General features: G+C 35.9%; 4 protein-coding genes across 6 annotated transcripts; 2 read left to right on the top strand and 2 right to left on the bottom strand.

Annotated features, from left to right (window-relative positions):
- The first annotated feature begins 403 nt into the window (after window positions 1-403).
- LOC113693969 (GCN5-related N-acetyltransferase 6, chloroplastic-like) lies at window positions 404-3,111 on the top strand. 2 transcript variants are annotated; one of them, XM_072052832.1, is made up of 10 exons: window positions 404-538; window positions 812-891; window positions 1,039-1,252; window positions 1,374-1,426; window positions 1,724-1,760; window positions 1,846-1,911; window positions 2,027-2,131; window positions 2,273-2,426; window positions 2,512-2,588; window positions 2,665-3,111. In XM_072052832.1, coding segments are annotated over exons 2-10 (774 nt in total). In that variant the 5' UTR covers window positions 404-538; window positions 812-889; the 3' UTR covers window positions 2,731-3,111. The 2 variants fall into 2 exon arrangements, with proteins under 2 accessions (XP_071908933.1, XP_027068580.1); XM_027212779.2 differs by lacking the exon at window positions 404-538 and having other exon boundaries at window positions 554-891.
- Window positions 3,112-3,468: 357 nt separating this feature from the next.
- LOC113694172 (12-oxophytodienoate reductase 3-like) lies at window positions 3,469-7,100 on the top strand. Of its 2 annotated transcripts, none has more exons than XM_027213036.1 (6): window positions 3,469-3,772; window positions 3,867-3,979; window positions 4,308-4,448; window positions 4,902-5,032; window positions 5,314-5,499; window positions 6,320-7,100. In XM_027213036.1, exons 2-6 carry the CDS (start codon window positions 3,900-3,902, stop codon window positions 6,979-6,981), a joined length of 1,200 nt encoding a protein of 399 aa, XP_027068837.1. In that variant the 5' UTR covers window positions 3,469-3,772; window positions 3,867-3,899; the 3' UTR covers window positions 6,982-7,100. The 2 variants fall into 2 exon arrangements, with proteins under 2 accessions (XP_027068837.1, XP_027068838.1); XM_027213037.2 differs by having other exon boundaries at window positions 3,479-3,767.
- Window positions 7,101-9,143: 2,043 nt separating this feature from the next.
- LOC113692906 (probable glucan endo-1,3-beta-glucosidase BG4) lies at window positions 9,144-10,145 on the bottom strand. The gene has a single exon (XM_027211512.1). The coding sequence runs from the start codon at window positions 10,143-10,145 to the stop codon at window positions 9,144-9,146; it is 1,002 nt and encodes a 333-aa protein (XP_027067313.1).
- Window positions 10,146-15,716: 5,571 nt separating this feature from the next.
- LOC113692905 (probable glucan endo-1,3-beta-glucosidase BG4) lies at window positions 15,717-16,760 on the bottom strand. Its single transcript, XM_027211511.2, has one exon. The coding sequence runs from the start codon at window positions 16,758-16,760 to the stop codon at window positions 15,717-15,719; it is 1,044 nt and encodes a 347-aa protein (XP_027067312.2).
- Window positions 16,761-21,380: the final 4,620 nt, after the last annotated feature.

The following is a 21,380-nucleotide window of genomic DNA, read 5'->3' as shown; positions in this document are numbered from 1 at the left end:
AAAAAAACAGTTTAGATGGATTCGATTTTGATCACTGTCGCAGATTAAAACATGCTTATAAAATCATAGATCGTTTATGGAGATTCTTACAAATAATCCATTAATATAGATATCTTTTTATGAAAAAGTGATCCGAAGTTATCAGTGAAGATAACTTATAGTATTTATTTATATAAGGGTAGGATTTTACGAAATTGCATTTTGGCTATTTTGTTGGGAAAACCATGAAACCACGACAAAGTGAGAATGTGATTGATTTCATTTAACCTGTCACTATAAAGTAAAGAGTTATTTGAACTGAGTAACCTGTGACTCTCAAACCTTGCATTCCGCACCAATAGAACATATAGAATAAATTGCTGAGCATTGATTAGAGATAGAGAGAGATTCCATTGGCAAACTGTGTCACTGTTAACTTAAGGGCTCTGAATTTTAATACTACTAATACCCGTCAATCAGCATTGACACCGGCATTCATCGAACAACTTCAGCGGGTCCTACGTGGGCTTAAATCCATTACCCAGCAGCTGATAGACAGGTCGGCTGCTGCTGAACTTTGTTAGTTGTCACATTATTGTAATCCTAGAAGAAGATCAAGCTACGATTCTACTCTTGCATTGATCATTGAACCACACTATGCTTTTGGCCTTATTCTACTTATACATTGAACCATACTGTGCATCTGTTTCTTAAAATCTATTTTTGCTAGAAGAACAGAATCCAGAATTTGTATTTGTTCCATCTTTAGTTTGCCCAAAAAGCTAAACCAATCTACAGAATAGAGTTGACAATGGCAACAATTGCTTTGCAGCGACCTTTTCTGTTGAAAACTTCATCTTTCGGAATCAAAACGCCATACCGCAATGACAGAGCTTCTGGCATTTGGACAATGTAAGGAGGCCCTTCTTGCATTAATTTTTATTATGTCTCAGAAGTTATTAGTTTTATTCTCTTTTTCAGATTTTTCAAGTCACTCCACGCAACAATGATAAGGTTCCAAAGTAAACATTGCACGCTAAAACTTGTTAAAATTCATAGGTCAGCGAATTGGAATCCTTCACAAACGAGAGAGCAAATGGAAATCTCAAAAGAGCTTCGAACTGTTTCTGCTACCGAATCTGTGCCGGTGGTAGCTCCAGCAGAACTCCAATTTGACAAGCCGCAACCACAGGATCAAATGCTCTTTCAAGAAAACCGACTTCAGTTTGGACAGTTTGTGGTTCGCAGGGCTGTACTAGACGAAGAGTATTGGGTGCGTTGACATAATTATTGGTTATTTTCCATGTCAGTTGGCAATCATGTTTTCTAGTTATTCCTCATGGCTAATTTGCAGCGGTAGCTTCGTCATTTTTTCTTTTCTTCTTGGGTGGTAGACAGCAGCTTGGCTGCGAGCAGAGAGTCACTGGGAGGACAGAAGAAATGACAGGTATGTACAGAAGCTCAGTTTAAGATGCATATGGTTCCTTCAGAGATAAGCCCATTTAGATCCCCACAACACATACATAGATTTTGCAGACAACACCAATAATTGTACTAAGCTCAGAGAGCAAGCTGGCCTATGTACTAAAGAGAAAAGGTGGTAAAGATTTCCAACGGTACACTAATTGCAATTAAAGGTTAAGTTATACAATCAAACAAATCCCGGTAAGGGTCTGGAGATTGTATATTTGACGAGGAAGATTTTTAAGAATGTCATTAACTCCAGTTGTTAACTGTAATGCAGATTTGCTGATAACTACAAAAGGAAGTTTGCGGAGCAGGTATAATATAGCACTTTATTAGTGTGAGATATGTGTCAGTTAAATGCATAGAGTATTCAAAATTAAAAACCATTGCTTTGTGCAGGAATATAATGCACTAAAAAGAAGATCCAACACACAACTAGGGGATAAATGCACCTGCATGGTGGCGGTATGAGCCGTATGACACAAATGCTCCCCAGTTCTGACTGTTCTTTGGCATCCATTTTTTCGATCTTCACTCAGAATTGTCTAGATCATAAAATCTCTCTATTTGAAATTATCAGGTAAAGAAGGAAAACAGAGACGTGAAACATACTGTGCTGAAGAGTGTCGTTGGAACACTAGACTTGAGCATCCAATACTTGTCACAAGGAGAGACCTTTCCAGGGGTACGAGTTTGATTTGAATATTCAGCTGATCATTAGTAGGCATCGAAGTTTGATTGCTTTAAAATCTGGATTCTGAATTGATCATCCGTAGGCATCCATGCTCACTGCCTTGCAGTCATTGAAAGTTTTGCTCTCTGACAGGAACGGGTGAAAAATCCTCTCTTCTGCAGTATTGATAGAAAATCCTGCAGAAGATATGGTTACATATCCAATTTATGCGTTGCCAAATCAGCACGCCGGCAGGGCATTGCAAGCAAAATGATTCTCTTTGCAATCAGCTCAGCAAAAAGAGATGGTGAGGATGCATTACTTTTCAAGATTTGTTGAAAGATGACTATTGTCGATTTTTTCAGTCGTCTCAGCCAGGTATCTGTGATCAGGCGCAGAACAGGTGTTTGTGCATGTACATAGGTTCAACACGCCTGCTCAGGAACTGTATCACAAGATGGGTTTTCAGGTAATTCCCTCCTTAAAGTTCTCTAGTATTCTTGCATGTAGTGATTTGCTGATGCTCGTCTAACATTCGCCTCCAGATGGTCGAAGCAGCAAGTTTTGACAAGTCAAATGAGCAAATTTATTTGCTTCAACTCGGATCATGAAATCCGTCCAACAAATTCTGTTTGTTCCTTGCAGAAGCCTACCTTTTCGGTGCAACCAACCTCAGCCCAAAAAAAAAAAAAAGGGGAACTGAAAACCGTATATTCAGAGTAGTCCAAGCTCCACATCGAAGAAACTATGAGAAAGATTGGGCTGCTGTCAATTTCTAATTTAGCACTATTATTACATCTAACAAGTTTTCTGGAGCCTTGTATTAGCTGCCTCCAGAGTCTAGATTCCAGACCGGCACAGCCACAAAGGAAACTAGCTGTCTAACCGTTGTAATTGTAATCTTTGATCAAACTGTTTGGTATTGAATATCAAAAAGTTGTTAGTAGTAATTCCTAAGTGGTAGTCCAAATGATAATGATTGGTTTCTTAAATGATAGCCAATTGCATTACTTTACTTTTGGTCCATTGTCATAATTCTGCCTTTTTAAAAAAAAAAAAAAAACGTCATAATTCTGTCATACATTCGAACTTGTTTGTATAAAGTGACTATAAATAAACTTTCTCTTTAAAAATGTTTGTTGTAGATGTAATTCCAATGAGTAGAAAAGCCAATGTCCGATATTATTAAATGTATGAAATATAACAAAATAGGATTAAAATTGTTAATTTCTCTTTTCGTCCTCAAATTCGATCGATTTGATTAGACTCGTCTCCCAATTCAAAATGAAGTAGTTTTTCCGAATAGTTTTTATTCATCCCTACATTGACAATTCTCATGGGATCACCGAGTAAAATGAGAAAAGAAAGGAGAGAAACGGAGTAAAATGACCCTCTTTCCTTCTACCGTCCAACCGTTCAAGGAGGCAGGCAAGAACAAGGAAACACATACACATTCACATGGGCAGCTGGTCAACGGGTCCAATGATTCTCCTCCTCCTTTCTCTGATTAGCCAATAATAAAGAAATACCCATTGTGGAAATCGTGACCAAATTTCTTGTTGAAAACAACACTCCATCTCAAATCAATAGTCCACCACAGACCATTGTAGTTTGAAATCGACCATACCAGTCAACCCGCTTTCATCTTGTCAGGCAAACTCCACTACTTCTTTTGATTGTTTATGCCCATTATTATTTGTGTATCGCTCTCCTAGAATTCTGATCAGATCACTTCCATTTTCTCCAGTTAGTAGTACTCCTCAACTTCTGAAGAGCCACCATGGCTGAAACTAAGTCAGATCAAGGAAGCCCATCTCTCTTTTCTCCATACAAGATGGGAAAGTTCAATCTGTCTCACAGGTTAGTGATTGCAGTTATCAGTTGAGTCCTCTGTCCCTCCCTGCAGATGCGTATTTTCCTGATCCTTCTTGATCAGCTGCAAATTTTCTAATCTTTTTTTTCTGTAACAAGCATGACTAGATAATTGAGCTCTAAAGCTGAATTCTTGAGCTTGAGATATATAGTAAGTACTCTATTAGTAGGAGTGCTAATATACTGGAGCTGCAGAATTTCATTTTTGGGCTGCCAATTTTGTCTTCATTTTTCTCTTACACTAATTTGTCCCTTTGCATGACTAATGACATATTCTGTTTTTCTGGGGCTACCCCATTTATATATATGATGGCAGGGTGGTTCTGGCGCCGATGACAAGATGCAGGGCCATAAATAGCATTCCTCAGCCTGCCATGGCGGAGTACTACGCCCAAAGAGCAACCAATGGTGGCTTTCTCATCACGGAGGGCACCATGATCTCCCCAAGTGCTGCCGGGTAATTCTGTACTTTATGCTTTCTGGATGTTTATTAGGAAAAGTATATTACTGCTACTTGGTCAATTATTTGAAACCGTAGGGCCTCTCTGATAAAACAACGTTGTCTACAAGTATTACTGTAGTTGAGTGGGATCCATATGTTTAATGTTCGCACAATTGGAGCCATTAGAGCTAGATATTTTTTCTTCATAAAGTTGGAACATCATTTTTACACTAACCAATCGATCCTTACACTGCAGTTTGGTATATAACGCAGTAGATTTGGAAGCTTAGTATAGCCGAAAGGAAGGAAAATATAAATGAGTTGTGTAATATTTTCTGATAAAATTTCACATTTCCCTTTAATTTTCGTTGTTATCTTTTGCATGGCATGATATTTATTTCATTTCTACGCGAGGGAAAGTTGAGCTGAATAAACATTTCTTTTCTTACGTTTGTGATGTGGATCCAGGTTTCCGCATGTGCCGGGGATCTTTACAAAGGAACAAGTGGAGGCATGGAAGCAAGTGGTTGATGCAGTACATGCCAAGGGTGCTATTATTTTCTGTCAACTGTGGCACGTTGGCCGTGCATCACATGAAGGTGTAATTTTGTGGTGTTAGTATAAAATAAAGCTAAACTTGACTAGAATTAATGGCTAATGCTAAATTATTTTATAAGACAAATTTCAGCTGTATTCGAGTATGATAACGAAAATGTGAGAACTTTTATTTTTTTTTCTACTATGCTGGTTTGAAGAATTATTGAACACAATGTTCAAGACCAAATGAAATTCGAACCGTTTCAAAACTACTTAGACACTTTAATAACAATTAGGCGATTATTCCACTTTTACTTACTTGGGTTGTAATATTCTTGATCAGTTTATCAACCTGGTGGTGGTGCACCCATATCATCAACGGGAAAGCCTATATCAAAGAGGTGGAGGATATTGATGCCTGATGGCAGCCATGGGATCTACCCTAAACCACGTCCATTAACAACAGCGCATGAGATTGCGCAAGTTGTGGAAGATTACCGCCAGTCAGCCTTGAATGCCATTGAAGCCGGTCAGTCCATTTTGTTTATCTATACATATTTTGACAATCATGTGTATGTTGAATCGGTTTGATTTTTCCATTAGCACTTCCTTGAGCTTGATGAGAATATTGCTAGGAGATTCTAAGGCACCATCACCCCAAGCTATGGCATTTTGATGTAGAGGAGGAGCTGCCGTGAATGGACTGCCATTGCTTGGTTCTTACAATACTATGTGCTTACTTTGCAGGATCTTCACAATCACTGGAGTCTGGTTCTGCATGACCTTTCCATTACATATTATATTTATTTAATATTTCCCTGCTGGAAATTCACAAAATGGGAAAAAAAAATACTCGTAAGACATACTTGGGATATTAACTGCACAGTAACATCAATACTTTACCATGGTGGTCCTTTTAGCTCTCCGGTTATGTGAGGATTCATGTAGTGTTCCTGGCTGTTTTTCGTTTGTGGTAGAAAGTAGTAAAATTGCCAATTTGTAGTAAATCAATTATTAGATCAATATCATTAAAAGTACTTAGTTGACAAGGATGTAACCATGAACTTAAAAGATCAGCAATGTGGAATGCTGAATGGAATCCAGTTCAGCCTGCAGTTGGCATTCCAGTTCCTTTGATTGTTTTATCATATTTGAGAATCCCAAGAGAATTGAAATTTCTCAGCTAACTGTGATAAACAAAAATTGTCATATGTCGTTGCTGTTGGCCTTGATGAAGTTAAAACTATGATTTGCTATACCAATTCTTCATGATTATATTCTGCACTCTATAATTATATCTTCCATGAGTTTCTTAGGTTGATGGATTAAAGGATTTCTTACTGTAACAGGTTTTGATGGTATTGAAATCCATGGAGCACATGGCTACCTAATTGACCAGTTCTTGAAAGATGGGATCAATGATCGGACAGATGAATATGGTGGATCTGTTGCAAATCGCTGCAAATTCATTGTGCAGGTGGTTCAGGCTGTTGTTTCAGCAATTGGTGCAGATCGTGTTGGTGTCAGAATTTCCCCTGCTATTGACCATCTTGATGCCATGGACTCTGATCCACTAAGCTTAGGCCTGGCAGTGATTGAGAGACTTAACGAGCTCCAACTGAATTCAGGCTCCAAGTTAACATACTTGCACGTGACTCAACCTCGATATACAGCGTATGGCCAGACAGAGGCAGGCAGACAGGGGAGTGAAGAGGAGGAGGCCCAACTAGTGAGGACCTTGCGAAAAGCTTATCAAGGAACTTTCATTTCCAGTGGTGGGTTCACCAGAGAGCTAGGAGTTGAAGCGGTAGCTCAGGGTGATGCTGATTTGGTTTCCTATGGTCGCCTTTTTATCTCAAATCCAGACTTAGTTTTACGCTTTAAGCTAAATGCTCCTTTGATTAGGTATAATAGATCTACCTTCTATACTCATGATCCTGTTGTAGGATACACAGATTACCCTTTTCTAAGCAATGGTACCAGTGGCAATGTACCACAATCACGTCTGTAATTTGCATGTTGTTCTATTATGGTTGAGGACTTGATAGGTTTATGCCTTCAACTTGACTGGTTTTGTTTAACGTCGTCTCATCTGCTTTTATAATGGAAGTTTCCAGTGTGTTCTTTGAATTTTATTATCCATACATCATGTTGACGGGGAGAGATCTCAATATATTCTGAACTAGTCCCAAAACGTACAGAAGACGATTGACCCCATTGCTTTTGGCGGAGAGGGAGAGAGTTCATAGAATTTTTTTAAAATTAATTATTGCATTCAACTTAGGATTTGTGATCATGACTGCACCACCCTTCTATTCCTTTCCCTTCCTACTCTCTGTGCAGCTTGGAAATGATTATTTCCAGTAGCAGTAAACAATGGACAAGCAGGCTCTGAGGCAGTGCCATTGAAGATGCAGAAGTTTCGTCTAGTCTACCATCCTTATTAGGATCAAGCTTTTCATCAAGCAGAGCAAAAACAAAAGCCTCTATCTCAAATCAATTGGCCCAGGCCTCTTGGATGTTATTCCAAATCTGCAGCCTAGTTATTTAATTTCATTTCTCTCCCTTTTAGTCATGGACTTTCACAAGTTTGAGTTTTGTCATAGTTCTACCTAGTTACCATAATTCTTAGAACTCTAGGAATAAGGGTCCGTTTGTTTCGGGTGAAAATATTTTCCAAGAAAATATTTTCCTAATTTTCCGTGTTTGGTTGCACAAAAGTTACTGAAAACATTTTCCTATGTAAAATATTTTCACTCATCTTATGGAAAACAACTTCCCTTCCAAACTTACTGAAGTTGTTTTCCGAAATGCATGCATTCCACCTGTAGTATGTTCCAAACTTACTGAAAACATCTTGTAGTATGTTCTTTTTTTTTTTTTTTAGTGTAAACAGGAGGACTCGAATCCAAGACCTCTTCCTTACACTCCCTCCCCCGTACCACCCAACCCAACCCAACCCTCCCCCTATTATATTCAAAATAAAAAAAAAACCTCATCCTGTTCATCCTATGCTAGTAATTAATTATGTATAATAGGGACATTCTTTTCTAAAGAAACTTTCAACAGTGAGAGTGCAAGATATATGTCACAATAAGCATTGCATGTGATTGATATTTGACACTAAATGACCAGCAATTTGTTTATTGTTTAAGGAGATATTTTTTATTCATATATACATTTCTCCAAGATTTTTTAAAGTTAAACAATGAGATAAATTTTCTTATTTTGCATGGAAAGAAGTATGTAGTTATAATGTGTAAAAAGTAAAGATAGAGATAAAAGTGAAAATATTTCAAAAGTTAAACAAACACCAGAAAAATGAAGTAAGAAAATATTTTCAATAAACTAACCAAACACCTGAAAATGATGAAAGGGAAATGATTTTCATGGAAAATTACTTCCACGGAAAATATTTTCCCAAGGAAAATATTTTACTTCCAACCAAACAGACCCTAAATTCTTATGACTCATAAACTACATTAGCAATTGCATCAAAATTATATAAGTTTACCCCAATTGGAATACGAATTACGCAAGCAGATCTTAACTAGATAAACTTTAACTTGTGATTCTCATCCCCCCTCCCCCAAATAAATAATCGAAGCCCTGTTTTGGCTTTACATATCAAGCTTAGAAACATTTTTTTTTCTTCTTTTTATAATTTGTTTACAATCCTTTTCCTTTTCAAAGTGTTTGTTTTCCTTAATTAAAAGATACGCTGGTTCCAAATTAGTTTTGAAGATTCCGAAATCTCGCTCTTTCCACTGCCCACAAAAATGCAACCAGAGTTGCATCGTACAATTTCGTATAATTCAAATTTCCACTGCCCAGAAGCACTGGTTCATTGGCCGTGAACTGTGCAAAATCGAGTGACGAGTGTTGATGGGATCGATCGGCTGCATGGTCGAAGTAAGGGTACAGACACGTTGACCATGAGAGCAGATTTTTCGAGCTTGCAAGAAGCTCACTACTTTTGCAAGATCATCAGGAGCCTCTTCCGTTAAGGTAATTCTCTTGATCGGCTAATTAATCAACAGAAAACGAATTATATCTTGTTTTGGTTCTATTTGTTCAATATACTCCAACATGTATTAAGATCAAGATGCCGACAGAATAATAGTAAGCACTTGTGTCAAAAGTCCAAATGAATACATGCATTTGGACTTTGTGTCAAAACACTGGATAAACAGGTTTCTTGTTAGGATAGAAAAGTCCCCAATTTTGTTCTACTCCAGCAGGCTTGAGATCTTCATTAAACATGGCAAAAATGAAGCCTTCAATGTGAGCCCCTGGCCTTTTAGGTGTACCAGCCTTGCTCAAGATATGCTGCTTGAAGTGCTTGTTGTACGTAGACGCAAGTTTTGGAGTTGTGAAATTCCCCTTCCCGGCAGAAGGCCATCCACTCTCAGAAACTGCCACTCCCACATTATGATTATGCACGCCTTCTTTCTCCATTGCCCAGTACACTGCATCTACCATAGCATCAAACAAGTTATGATAAGTCAAATTACCATCCACAACCACCGCATCTGTTGCGGTGAAGAGTGCATAATCTTGACGAACATGCACTGGATCGGATGCATAGGCGAAGTAAGGGTACACATTCACCATCAGAGGTGATCCCTTGATGGTTAAAAAGTTCAGAACATCGACAATTGCACCCTTTGCATCATCTGAGAATACGCTGGCTGAAGGCGGAAAGGAAGTTCCTAGCACAGCTGTTGACACTGATGTTGTCACGGTTACACCATTAAGGTTGTCATCGCTTAAGACAGACTGAAGATTTTTCATGGCTGGTGCAATACTGTCTGCGAACTCACCTGGGATGGCCTCATTTCCCACAGAAACGAATGCGAATGTAATGTCATTAGTATAAGGCTGTAGATTTGTCGTAAACCATGATCTTGCGCCGTCAACGCTTGCTGCTATGTTTGGTATATCTTCATTTTTTACGCCTAATGTGACATCAATATCACTGCCCTTTAGTGCTCGTAGGGCATCTCGATTTGGATCAAAAAGCCTCAGTTTGCCAATGCTATACTTCTTGTAAAGGGCAATGACTTCTGCGGCAGGAGGTAAGTTGTCCGCTACCATTCCATAACAAACGCCTATATCAATTTTGTCACCAGCAATGGCTATTGGGAGCAGCATAGTTGTGATTGCAAGAACCATGGGAAATATAATCAGCAAGAATGACTTCATTTGAACCGTTACATGCATATTTTGCTTGTCTTACCTAAGTAGAATGATATCTGAAAAATTAGATACATCAATTAGTGACTGGTAATATACAGCAATATTGTTAAATCACAAAAACGAAATCATAGTCAGAAGCACCAATTAAAATTTCATTTGTAATGGTGACTGCATTTCTCAATTTACCCCCTCCATCCCCCCCCCCCCCCCCCCCAAAAAAAAAAAAAAAGAGGATCTACGTATGTTATACAGACATTTGTTTATGCCCTTTGGTGCATGAAACTAATGATTGGCAAAAAAGATAAACCTATCTATTTAGAGAACAGGATTACATTTACAAATAGTATCATAGCATTAGTAATAACTCCAAAGCTTAACGGCAATGGGTAAATTGGTGTAATGAGAAATTATAAACACGAAACGAATATTAATTAGAAAATGGCTTTTTATTTTTATTTTTTTTTTTGTGGGTGGGTTTACCACATATGATCAACTATTTACCTCTGAAAGAAAAAATAACAAAAGAGAGGAAAGGACTACGATGATAGAGTTACGAAAATGTTGATGGTACGGTAACCTGAAGGACATATACATGTAAAACCATGGACTTACAGGCAAATTAATCAGCTATAAGTTTGGTAACGACAGCCATAATTAGCAGCCCATATGCTCACAAGCTATGAAGATAACTTTGGTTTTGTACAATTGTCTCCACTCCAGTAATTAATAATGCTTTGGCTGGTAGCTATAGATAACAACGTTCAAGCGCTGGAGGGGCACTGCAATTTGCAGGCTGTTTCTGCAGAATTGTCTCGGCCCCTGGAACTGGCATAGCTTCGAATGAACAAGCCTATGCAATATATATAATCATTCAAACCTTCTTGTTAAGTTTGGTGTTTTGGGGGGGGGGTCATAAAAATTTATGGTCAGTGGCCACGAATGCAAACCAAGCCGCATATGGGTTCTTGTTTTTCACACCTGGTGGAAATCGCTCCCTGATATAATAAAAAGATTAAGATTCTATTTATTCAAAATTTTGTAAAATGGTAAGCTGAATGGAGACCTGTTATCATCTATAAATGAATAAAGACGGAAATCATTGATGGAAATATTTAAAAAAGAGGTGGCAATTTTGATCCAAATCCATTAAACCATTAATTCGTATCCATCTCACTTAGGCTCAGTTTGTTTCGAGGGAATAGGAGGGAAAGGAAAAGAAATGAAATGAAATGGTGGAATAAGGTTTTTTATATTTGAATTGGTTTTTTAAAAAATGGAAAGGAAAGAATAAGATTTAGTTATTTTTTGTCGGCTTGGTTGCTGTCCAAAAGTGGGCGTAAACGAAGGAAAGATACCAAAATTAATGCAAATTGTGAAATTTTCTAAATTTTTTTTATGCATTGATAAATTGACTTTTAAATTAGGGATGAAAATGTAACTAACTCGTGATAGCTTACTTTTCTTTACTTTCATAATCCAAAAAAGATGAATGGATTCTGATTTCCTTTGTTTTCTTTTTCACTGCAGCTGTCTTCTTTACTTTCCTTCTCTTTCCATCAGTCCCAGCGGTGCCTTAATTGGCTATGGATTTATCCAAAACCTTAAACGGAAGCTAATGACTATCCTGGTTTTTAGTGAATAATCCATTAACATCCTTTAATGAAAAAAATTTACGACTCTGTTTGGGGTTTTTTTTTTTTTTTTTTTTTTTTTTGGTTTGGGTTACATAAACATCACCCATTTCAAAATTGACTAGGTAGTTGACAGAAACCACTATTGTATGGTAATTTAACCACGTCCACAAAATTAGTTCAAATTCCAAATTAACTTTTTTGAAAAACAACTAAAAAATAAATAGATACGCTTAAAAGACAAAGTAATTCTCTCCCAAATTCAGGTTCCCATATAAAAAGAAAAGGAAAAGGAAAAGGAGACGTAGACAGTAGACACTCTCTTCCTATAAGTTATTTGTACGTTAACTTGAGAGAATTCCAGTACTATTTTCCTAAACTTGCTTCTAAAATATGCAATTGAAATGAAACAGGAATTTTTCGAGCCAAAAAAGACAAAAGCGGCGTTGTTAAAAAACTAGAAATATAACATTAGAGGAACGAACATATATATTGTCTGAGAGAAAGTTTAAATGACAAAGTATACACCAAATTTAGACTCCAAACCCCAAAAGAAGAAGTAAAAGGAGAAGTAAATACGAGATCTTTTAGAAAAACATCGCATGTCTTAAGTGTCCAATCTATATTTAGAATATAATTTTCAATTAATGTTTTATTATTTTAATTACGTTTTTCTTCTATGCCACGTTACATCAATAAGAATTACACAACTATTATTTTCTCAAGAGCCACATCTGAAAAATACAATTGAAATGAAACTAGAATTTACGGGTCAAGAAATTCAAAAGTAGGTTTTTTTTTTTTTTTTTAATGTACCCTCAGACCTCTCATTTATATTCTCCCCTTCCAAACCACCCAACCCATCCCTCCCTCTAAAAAATGAAATTGTTAAAATACTACAAGACTATAAGAGTAGTGTAATATTCATTTATTTTACAAGGGAAAAAATTTAAAAAAACAAAAAAAAAGAAAGAGAAAAGGAATAGCTGATGTGTTTTAAAAAGAAAAAATTGGAAAGCGAAAACAATGGGCTGCAGCAGCCAGCGGGGGAGGCTAGGATAGTATTATATCATATCAAAGGGGTTGAAAGTATCAAATTAAATGGATTTAACGGGTAATCAATACCCATTAAATTCCAAATCGTTAACATCCATCTACTAATTGGGGTGACTCCATTTCAATTATAACAATTAATTATGAGTATCTGTAAACTCTTGAGCAGAAACCTTACATAGACGTCTATTATCTAGAAGGAATTCTCATAAAATTTTCATATCTCCATTTTATTTTATTTTATTTTTGATCGAATAAAAAAAATAGCAAATTTATATTTTAATCCGTCTTGAGTCCGAAGCAGATTGGATCTATTGAATTCATGAACTACTTAGGATTTATTCCAATTAACCATTTTACCACCTCCAGTTGAAACCTCCATAAAGAGCAAGATTTTGAAACTAATAAAGAATAAGATTCCATTTATTCAAAATTTTGTAAAATGGTAAGCTGAATGGAGATCTATATCATGTAGTATAAATGAACAAAGACGGAAATCATTAATGGACATGTTTGAAACCTCCATTTTAGGTCATTGTGAGTCAATGACCGACAAACATTTTTCGTCGGAAATATGAAAAAACCTGCACCGCCAGGTTATCAGCCTCCGCTGCAGGGGAAGTAGGAATTTCAATCCTTTTTTTTTTTTTTTTTGCTTTTATCTTTTAACAATTAGCATCTTTTCTGGTTAAGGGGAAAAAACCGACTGTGTCATTTGATACTCCAATTGAATTAGATTTGTTAAGAGAACTTATAGTTCATCAGCCAAGCCTGAATAATATTTTTCTATTAAATAAAGTTTCAAACTTGGTTCAAACTCGGTTTGATCAAAATTAAATTAAAACTCGACCTCATCTAGATCTAGACTCAATAAAAGTTCATTAGAATTCAACTTCATAAATCAACAAACTAAACTAGAACATAATTTCAAAATTGTTAAAATAATCATATAAATTTAAATATTAAGGTAATCGACTTGATTAGATTGGCTTATGCCCCTGTTGCTGATCATGCGTTAAAAAAAAATTTAAAAGAAAACCAATGCTTTAGGTACCGATTATTTCCATGTTTTGGAATACGTGTCATGTTTTGAAATACATGATAGGCGTGCTTAGCTCAGAGAGGCAAATAAAAAATTTCTCCTAACTTCTCGAGACTATAGAAATAATTGAGTAGAATGAAGTTAAACGATGGTATTGATTGTTTTTTTCTATCAGTTATAATTGGACAAGTAATTTACTTTTGTTTGCTGACCTGTAATCAATTGCCTCAATGCCTAGATTTTCCTTAAGCACATATAAGTTTGTTGAAGAGAGCACTACCGGCTAGGGATGCATGTAGCTTGCGAGCAACTCGGTTAATAACTTGACTTGAACTCGGTCAAATCGAATTCGAGCAGAGTCTTGAGTTATTCGAGTATATATTCAAGTCGAGTTCAAGCCCGGATTTTTGCAGCTCGGGGCTTGACGAGCTGCTCATCGAGTAGTATAATTAAAATAATATATATGTATTATAATTATAAAATGACCGTTATGGGTACAATTTATAATGAATTTACAAGATTGATCAAAAAACTCGATTGATCAGTTTACTTGACTCGATAAGACTCGACCCGACTCAAGGTCGAACCTTGTCCAATCGAGTCTCGAACTTTTAAGGATTTCCTCGAGTCAAGCTCGAGTTGAGATTTTCTGACTCGATCGAGATCAAACTCGAGCTCGAGTATAATTATATTGCTATACTTGAACTCGACTTGACTCGAATACACCCTTACTACCGGGGGCGGATAGAGGGACCAACTATGGCCTTGTTCTCAGTTGCTTTAAATTTTCTAAAGTCTAATTATAAAAATTACTTATGAAGATAATCAAAATCAGTAAAAACATTTTTTTTGGGTGATTATAGATATTATCTTTTTTGGTCATTAAAAAAATTTATAATCAAAATACAAAATTAATAAAAAAATATCACAAAAAGGGATTATAATCAAAATTTATAATCATAAAAAACAAGCCCTATATATGATTTAAGACTTGTGCCTCGCATGCAAGTAAAGGCTGTAAAATAAACAGTAAGCGTATTACTTGCTATAAAAGATTAGTGTGACAAGATTCCCAAATCTTATCGAATACTAGATGTATGTGCCATGCACTAGCACGAAAAATTTTGTGAAGTTAGCATAAATCATTAAGATTAATAGGTTGGAGGAAGCAGAATAGAAAGTTCTATTGCTAGCTCTCAATTATACAAGAAAGCTATTGTACCATAATAAAAGATATATTCAACGACACCAACGAGCATTGGTTGTTAAACTTTATTTATTTATAGCCAACGTACTCATTTTAACACCTGGTACCTTCTGTACCAGTATTCATTGCTTGTACCAACTATCATCCAGCAGATCCGTTGAGAAAAAAAAAAAAAAATCCTTTTTCATATATACAACGAGAAAGGTAGCTTTGCATGTATTTCAGAGAAGTCAGTGTTTTTTTTTTTTATCAAATCTGTGTGTTGCATGGTAAGTACATGGATTACTCTGGCTTTTACTATGTACCTAAGAATGCAATAATTAGTTTTAAAAACTAAATAGTTCACAAAAAGGAGCAAGTTTCAGTTATCCTTTATGTGTTGTTCTTGAAGTATCATGGACTAAAGAGCTTGTGAAATTTCACATTTTTTAGTGCCTTGAATTAAGATACAATAGAAATTTAAAATATAGAGTCGTTGATTATTGAACCCAAATTTAACAAGAAAAAAAATGTTGTGCATCCATTCCAATATCCAGAATAACTCTTTCTTTTTTGCAGTTCCTTTTTGTATGGAACTCTTTGACCTAAGTGCAAGATAGGCATTTCAAATTGTGTCAAAACACTGCATATACAGGTTGCATGTTAGGATAAAAAAGTCCCCAATTTTGCTCTATACCAGAAGGCTTTTGATTTTCATTAAACATGGCAAAGATAAACCCTTCAATATATGCCCCAGGCCTCTTAGGTGTGCCACCCATATTCAACACATGCTGCATAAAGTTCCTGTTGTATGTAGATGCAAGTTCTGGGGTTGTGAAACCTCCATTCCCAGCAGAAGGCCATCCGCTCTCAGAAACTGCCACTCCTACGTTATTTACACCCTGTTTCTCCATTGCCCAATAAAATGAATCTACCGTAGCATCAAATAAGTTATGATAACTCAGATTTCCATCAACAACCACTGGATCTTTTGCAGTGAAAAGAGCATAATCTAGGCGAACTTGGTCTGGATCCGATGCATAGGCGAAGTAAGGGTACACATTGGCCATCAATGGAGACCCTTTGATTGATAGAAAGCTCAACACATCTGCCAGTGCACCCTTTGTCTCAGGTGAGAATTGATAGGAAACTCCCAACACCATCGTAGCGACCGCGGTGGTCACGGTAATACCATTTAGATTGTGGTCATTCAGAACAGCCTGAAGATTACTCATGGCAGGGGCGACATCGTTGGCAAACTCTCCTGGGATTGCTTCATTTCCAACAGAAATGAATGAAAATGTAATGTTACTCAGATAAGGCAGCACATTTGTTGTAAACCACGATTCTGCTCCCTCAGTACTTGTGGCTATGCTCGGTATATCTTCATTCTTTGCGCCTAATGCGACGTCAATTCCACTGCCCTTCAATGCTTCTAGAGCGTCAGGATTTGGATCAAATAGCCTTAGTTTGCCGATGTTATATTTCTTGTAAAGGCTAATCACATCGGTAGCAGAAGGTAGATTGTTGGCTACCATTCCATAACAAACGCCTATGCCTATTTTGTCTCCAACAATCACCATTGGGCTATGCATAATGACCATCATCATCATCATGCCAACAGCAAGGAACATTCTTGGGGATGCCATAGTTTGAGCCCTCAAATGCATCCTGTGCATTTCTCCTACTTGGAATGATCTAACAAACTAATTTTAATCAGTCACAACTGATACTCCTTTGGGTTCAATTCCCAAAGGAAACAATTCAGGTACCACTAAAGCATAAGGATCGATAACTTTATATCACATAAATCTCAAAAAGTACGGAGAAATTTCAATTCTGAAGATATGACATGTGCACAAGAATATATATATACTAGTTATTGCGCATATTAGGATTGTTTGCTTGTGAAATTGACCATGATATATATGTAGAACCAAGAATCGGAGAACAGAGAGCTAATGCTGTATGAATGGAAGTTGAGACGTGGGTCGAATTAATGACTCTCAACATGCGTGAAGCAGATTTTTGCAATCTTGTTTATCCTTCTACTTTAATAACTAAGTAATGTTCTTCAGGCAACGTAGTAAATCACGAATTGCATGGCATGCAATACTACGAATGAAGATGAATCTTGGAGGGAGGAATGTCCTTGATTCATAATCTCGCCCTTTATTCTAGCAGATGCACCTTATCTTGGAGTAGTTATGAACATTTTCCTCTGCTAACTCCTAACAGTGTATATTAAGTAAATCCACAGAGCTTTGTGTCCCAGTTTAGTGAAAAAGTGCTTTAGAATTTTTTTTTTTTTTTTTATACATTTACACGGTAACAAATAAAGCGAAAGATTTGAACAAAAGGCGCAAGATATCAGTAGAAATTGATGACAAAAAAAAAAAAAAAAAAGACAAACGGATTAATATTTATCCAATTCTTCAAATAACAAACTATTAACAAGTAATCTCTGATAATTTCTTCTTCTATCAAAACAAGAAGTAGCAAAAATATTAAGCACGACGACATAAAAAAGATACCTAGCTATGCTGCCAGTGCCACTGTCAATTTGAAGAGATTGGTCATAATACCTTGTAGTATTCGTCCTTGCTCGCAAATTAATGTCACTAGCAATTAGTACAAAAGCACGCCAGTTTTAATAAGTATACAAAATTCACAAAATATTGAACTTCTCAGCATATTACGGTTTCATACACAAAAAGCACCTTTTTGAAGATTCAGTAAATAAAATTAGGTTGGGTAATAATCAAATTTAAATCTAGAAGTTTGCAAATTTAGGGTCCGTTTGTTTCGGGTGAAAATGTTTTCCAGGAAAATATTTTCCTAATTTCCCGTGTTTGGTTGCACAAAAGTTACTGAAAACATTTTCTTATGTAAAATATTTTCACTCATCTTATGGAAAACAACTTCCCTTCCAAACTTACTGAAATTGTTTTTCGAAATGCATGCATCTCGCCTATAGTATGTTCCAAACTTACTGAAAACATCTTGTAGTATGTTCTTTTTTTTTTTTAGTGTAAACAGGAGGACTCGAACCCAAAACCTCTTCCTTACACTCCTTCCCCCGTACCACTCAACCCAACCCAACCCTTCCCCTAATATATTCAAAATAAAAAAAAAAACCTCATCCTGCTCATCCTATGCTAGTAATTAATTATATATAATAGGGACATTCTTTTCTAGAGAAACTTTCAGCAGTGAAAGTGTAAGATATATGTCATAATAAGCATTGCGTGTGAGTGATATTTGACACTAAATGGCCAGCAATTTGTTTATTGTTTAAGGAAATATTTTTTATTCATATATATATATATATATATTTCTTCAAGATTTTTTAAAGTTAAACAATGAGATAAATTTTCTTATTTTGCATGGGAAGAAGTATATAGTTATAATGTGTAGAAAGTAAAGATAGAGATAAAAGTGAAAATATTTCAAAAGTTAAACAAACACCAGAAAAATGAAGTAAGAAAATATTTTCAATAAACTAACCAAACACCTGAAAATGATAAAAGGAAAATGATTTTCATGGAAAATTACTTCCACGGAAAATATTTTCCCAAGGAAAATATTTTACTTCCAACCAAACAGACCCTTAGGTAAGGTAGTACTTTACATCATTCATCAACTACTGACTAGAATATTTTAGGGCTTGTTTGGAATGTGAATTTTTGTGATAAAATTTTAGGAATATTGTGTTTATACATTTTTTTTTAATTACCTCATTATGTGACTGACATATATCACGTGTTCTAGTAAGTTCTTTTTATAAAAATTCCAAAAAAATTACAATCCAACTGGGACCTTAGAATCCAAAATTCTCGATGGATTTCAGAAGATAAATTCCTTACACGGCAATTAGCTTTCGTTCCAAGATTCACTGGGTACGTTATTCCTTGCTTCTTTTCTTTTCTTTTTTTCTTTTACAAACAGGAAGGAAATGGATAACAAATTGATGCTATAATTATACCAGTTATAAATACATACTAAAAAAAAGGATTTCGAAAGAGAATTCGGGTTATTCTGGAGAGAACCAATTTAACTAGTTAAGAAAAGGATATATTACAGAATTATTATATACCATCATTGAACCAAGATATTACCATATAAACATGCAAATTCTGGAAGCAAAATGTTGATCCATGCGAAAATGCATTCTTACAGATAGAAACATAAAAAAATGAAGACATACTAATTTTTTTCAGCAGCATAGGGCAATGCAAATGTATATACTTCTCGTAAGATGGTTCTCTTGTTAAATTCTGGGTGATATTTAGTTAGCCTCTTCTGCTGCGCATACAATAAAGATTTTACTCGTGGGAATAAGATTTGGGCTGTTTAGAAAGACCCTAATCCTAGACTAGGCGAATAAAGTGGTGATATATAAGATGAGAAAATGACCCTAATCCTTGTTTTCTTGTTCTTTTTCTCCATCCTGGTAAATCTCACCCCCCCCCCCGGTTTGTCATAGACATAGCTTGCAATCTTCACTCGCGTTTTTTAGCAATGCTATTCTTTTTACCTTCAGATTATACATTATCTCATTAAGGAGGATGAATGGTTCACTTTTAATAATAGGATTAGATCCAATTGATGCTTCCTTATATTCATGGTAAGGTCTGATGTGCTGACATTATGGCAATGGAATGAACAAGAAATAAAAATGCTCAGCAATATTTCTACTTATTAAGAATTTACCTGGTATCCATCATCACGAACGGTTTGTGGGGCTCATTCTGGTTAGATCTCTGTATTCTAGTCTGCGTGACAGAATTCGAATGAGAAATTGTCAGTTTCTTGGGGTTTTCTTTTGCCAGTCTATCTAGCATGTTGGCAGTACGTGAAAGAAGTTCAAACTTTTAGGAATAGCACGTCCACATGATTCGAAATCCTCAATGCCAAAGATTTTTTGTTTGCTTTCTACAATGTCATGATGATTCTTAATGAAACTTGTCCTTTGCTTCCAATGTAGCAAAGCTATCATGCTAGCTTGCATATCAGAGCTTTTGTATTATTAATTTAAGGAGAATACCCTGGCCTCTATGGTGTTCCATCTTTCTACCCATGAAGCTTTGTTGAATTCTTCAAGGATGCTGAAGCCTATGATTCTCTGCCAACGTTTATCCATGTAAAAGTAATATTCAACTGCAAAAGTAATTTATCACTGGTTCGTAATTTTGGTGATTCCTTATCGCTTCAATTTCCATGGAAAAGAACCTGATTCTCAAAATTGCAGTAATTGTCTACTGGCACTTATGTTGCTATAATTCCTTAACCATCACTTTACTCCTGTGTTATAAAATTCACTGAACTGTGTTCGTAGTCAACTTTTTCTTCCATTAAGGTGAAAAGTGTTTGTCTTCTGCAGACAGGATTTTACAAGCAGAAACCTTATCCTTTAGGTGTGTCTAATCATCCTCAACAATGCCGCAAAGGATAGGGAAGTTACCAGATCCATACATTTATACACGGCTGTTGGCTAACTTAATATGAAATGACAAGACGGGCCTGCAAAAACTCACTTTTGGCTGTCAAATGTCTTCTTCTACCTTGAGTGATCATGGACCACATTGCGACTCACTTTTGTCTCTCAAATGTTTTCTTCTACCTTGGGTGATCATGGACCACATTGCAAGATTTTTTTTCATCTTTAAAATCTCTTTTTGATGGAGAGTCCTTCAAAATTTGATAGAAACTGTGTACTGTTTGGTTCATAAGACATTTTCTCATGTGCTTGAGACTAAAAATTTCCAATCAGAATATATTTCAAGTATGTGTTAGCTGACCAAACTATCACCATCTTTTGTCCAAAACCGCAAAAAGAGATAATTTAAGGGGCAGTTTGCTTAGAACTACAGAGAAAAATCTGTTTCTGTCAAATGAATTGATCACAAACTAAAGTAACAACTACTGACATAGTGCCCAATGCCTTTGCTAGTAAGGAGCAAGGACTACAATCATCATAATTGCATTCTCTGTAGCGTTTCTTAGGTGCACGGTTCCTTATTCGTGGATAATCTGATAATATGAAAGTTGCAGGACCACTGATAGTGCCCTGAACTACTAATTGCAGTCACCTAAGTAATTTACCAAAGTTTTCTAATTATATTAAAGCCTATAAACCAAAACCAAAACCAAAATGAAGACACTTCTACTGTTGGAAATAAAATAACTGCCATCTATAAATCCACTTAATCTACATTCTCCTTGATTTCACTGTTATAAGGAAGCCTATTATGCCATAAGACTGCTGTTAAATTACTAAATTAGTATAATTATGCCAC

The sequence above is a fragment of the Coffea arabica genome, chromosome 6c (assembly GCF_036785885.1).
Source record: "Coffea arabica cultivar ET-39 chromosome 6c, Coffea Arabica ET-39 HiFi, whole genome shotgun sequence".
NCBI classification, from domain to species: domain Eukaryota; kingdom Viridiplantae; phylum Streptophyta; class Magnoliopsida; order Gentianales; family Rubiaceae; genus Coffea; species Coffea arabica.
This window is presented reverse-complemented; position numbering and strand designations above follow the sequence as displayed.

What these genes read in the sequence shown, in the direction of transcription:
- LOC113693969 (XM_027212779.2), top strand. Translation starts at nt 791, where the DNA reads ATGGCAACAATTGCTTTGCAGCGACCTTTTCTGTTGAAAACTTCATCT. An exon ending in TACTAGACGAAGAGTATTGG is followed by an intron (nt 1,253 to 1,373) that starts GTGCGTTGACAT and finishes CTTGGGTGGTAG; the next exon opens with ACAGCAGCTTGGCTGCGAGC. An exon ending in AAGGAGAGACCTTTCCAGGG is followed by an intron (nt 2,132 to 2,272) that starts GTACGAGTTTGA and finishes GCTCTCTGACAG; the next exon opens with GAACGGGTGAAAAATCCTCT.
- LOC113694172 (XM_027213036.1), top strand. Translation starts at nt 3,900, where the DNA reads ATGGCTGAAACTAAGTCAGATCAAGGAAGCCCATCTCTCTTTTCTCCA. An exon ending in ATCTCCCCAAGTGCTGCCGG is followed by an intron (nt 4,449 to 4,901) that starts GTAATTCTGTAC and finishes ATGTGGATCCAG; the next exon opens with GTTTCCGCATGTGCCGGGGA. An exon ending in CTTGAATGCCATTGAAGCCG is followed by an intron (nt 5,500 to 6,319) that starts GTCAGTCCATTT and finishes TTACTGTAACAG; the next exon opens with GTTTTGATGGTATTGAAATC.
- LOC113692906 (XM_027211512.1), bottom strand. Translation starts at nt 10,145, where the DNA reads ATGGTTCTTGCAATCACAACTATGCTGCTCCCAATAGCCATTGCTGGT.
- LOC113692905 (XM_027211511.2), bottom strand. Translation starts at nt 16,760, where the DNA reads ATGCACAGGATGCATTTGAGGGCTCAAACTATGGCATCCCCAAGAATG.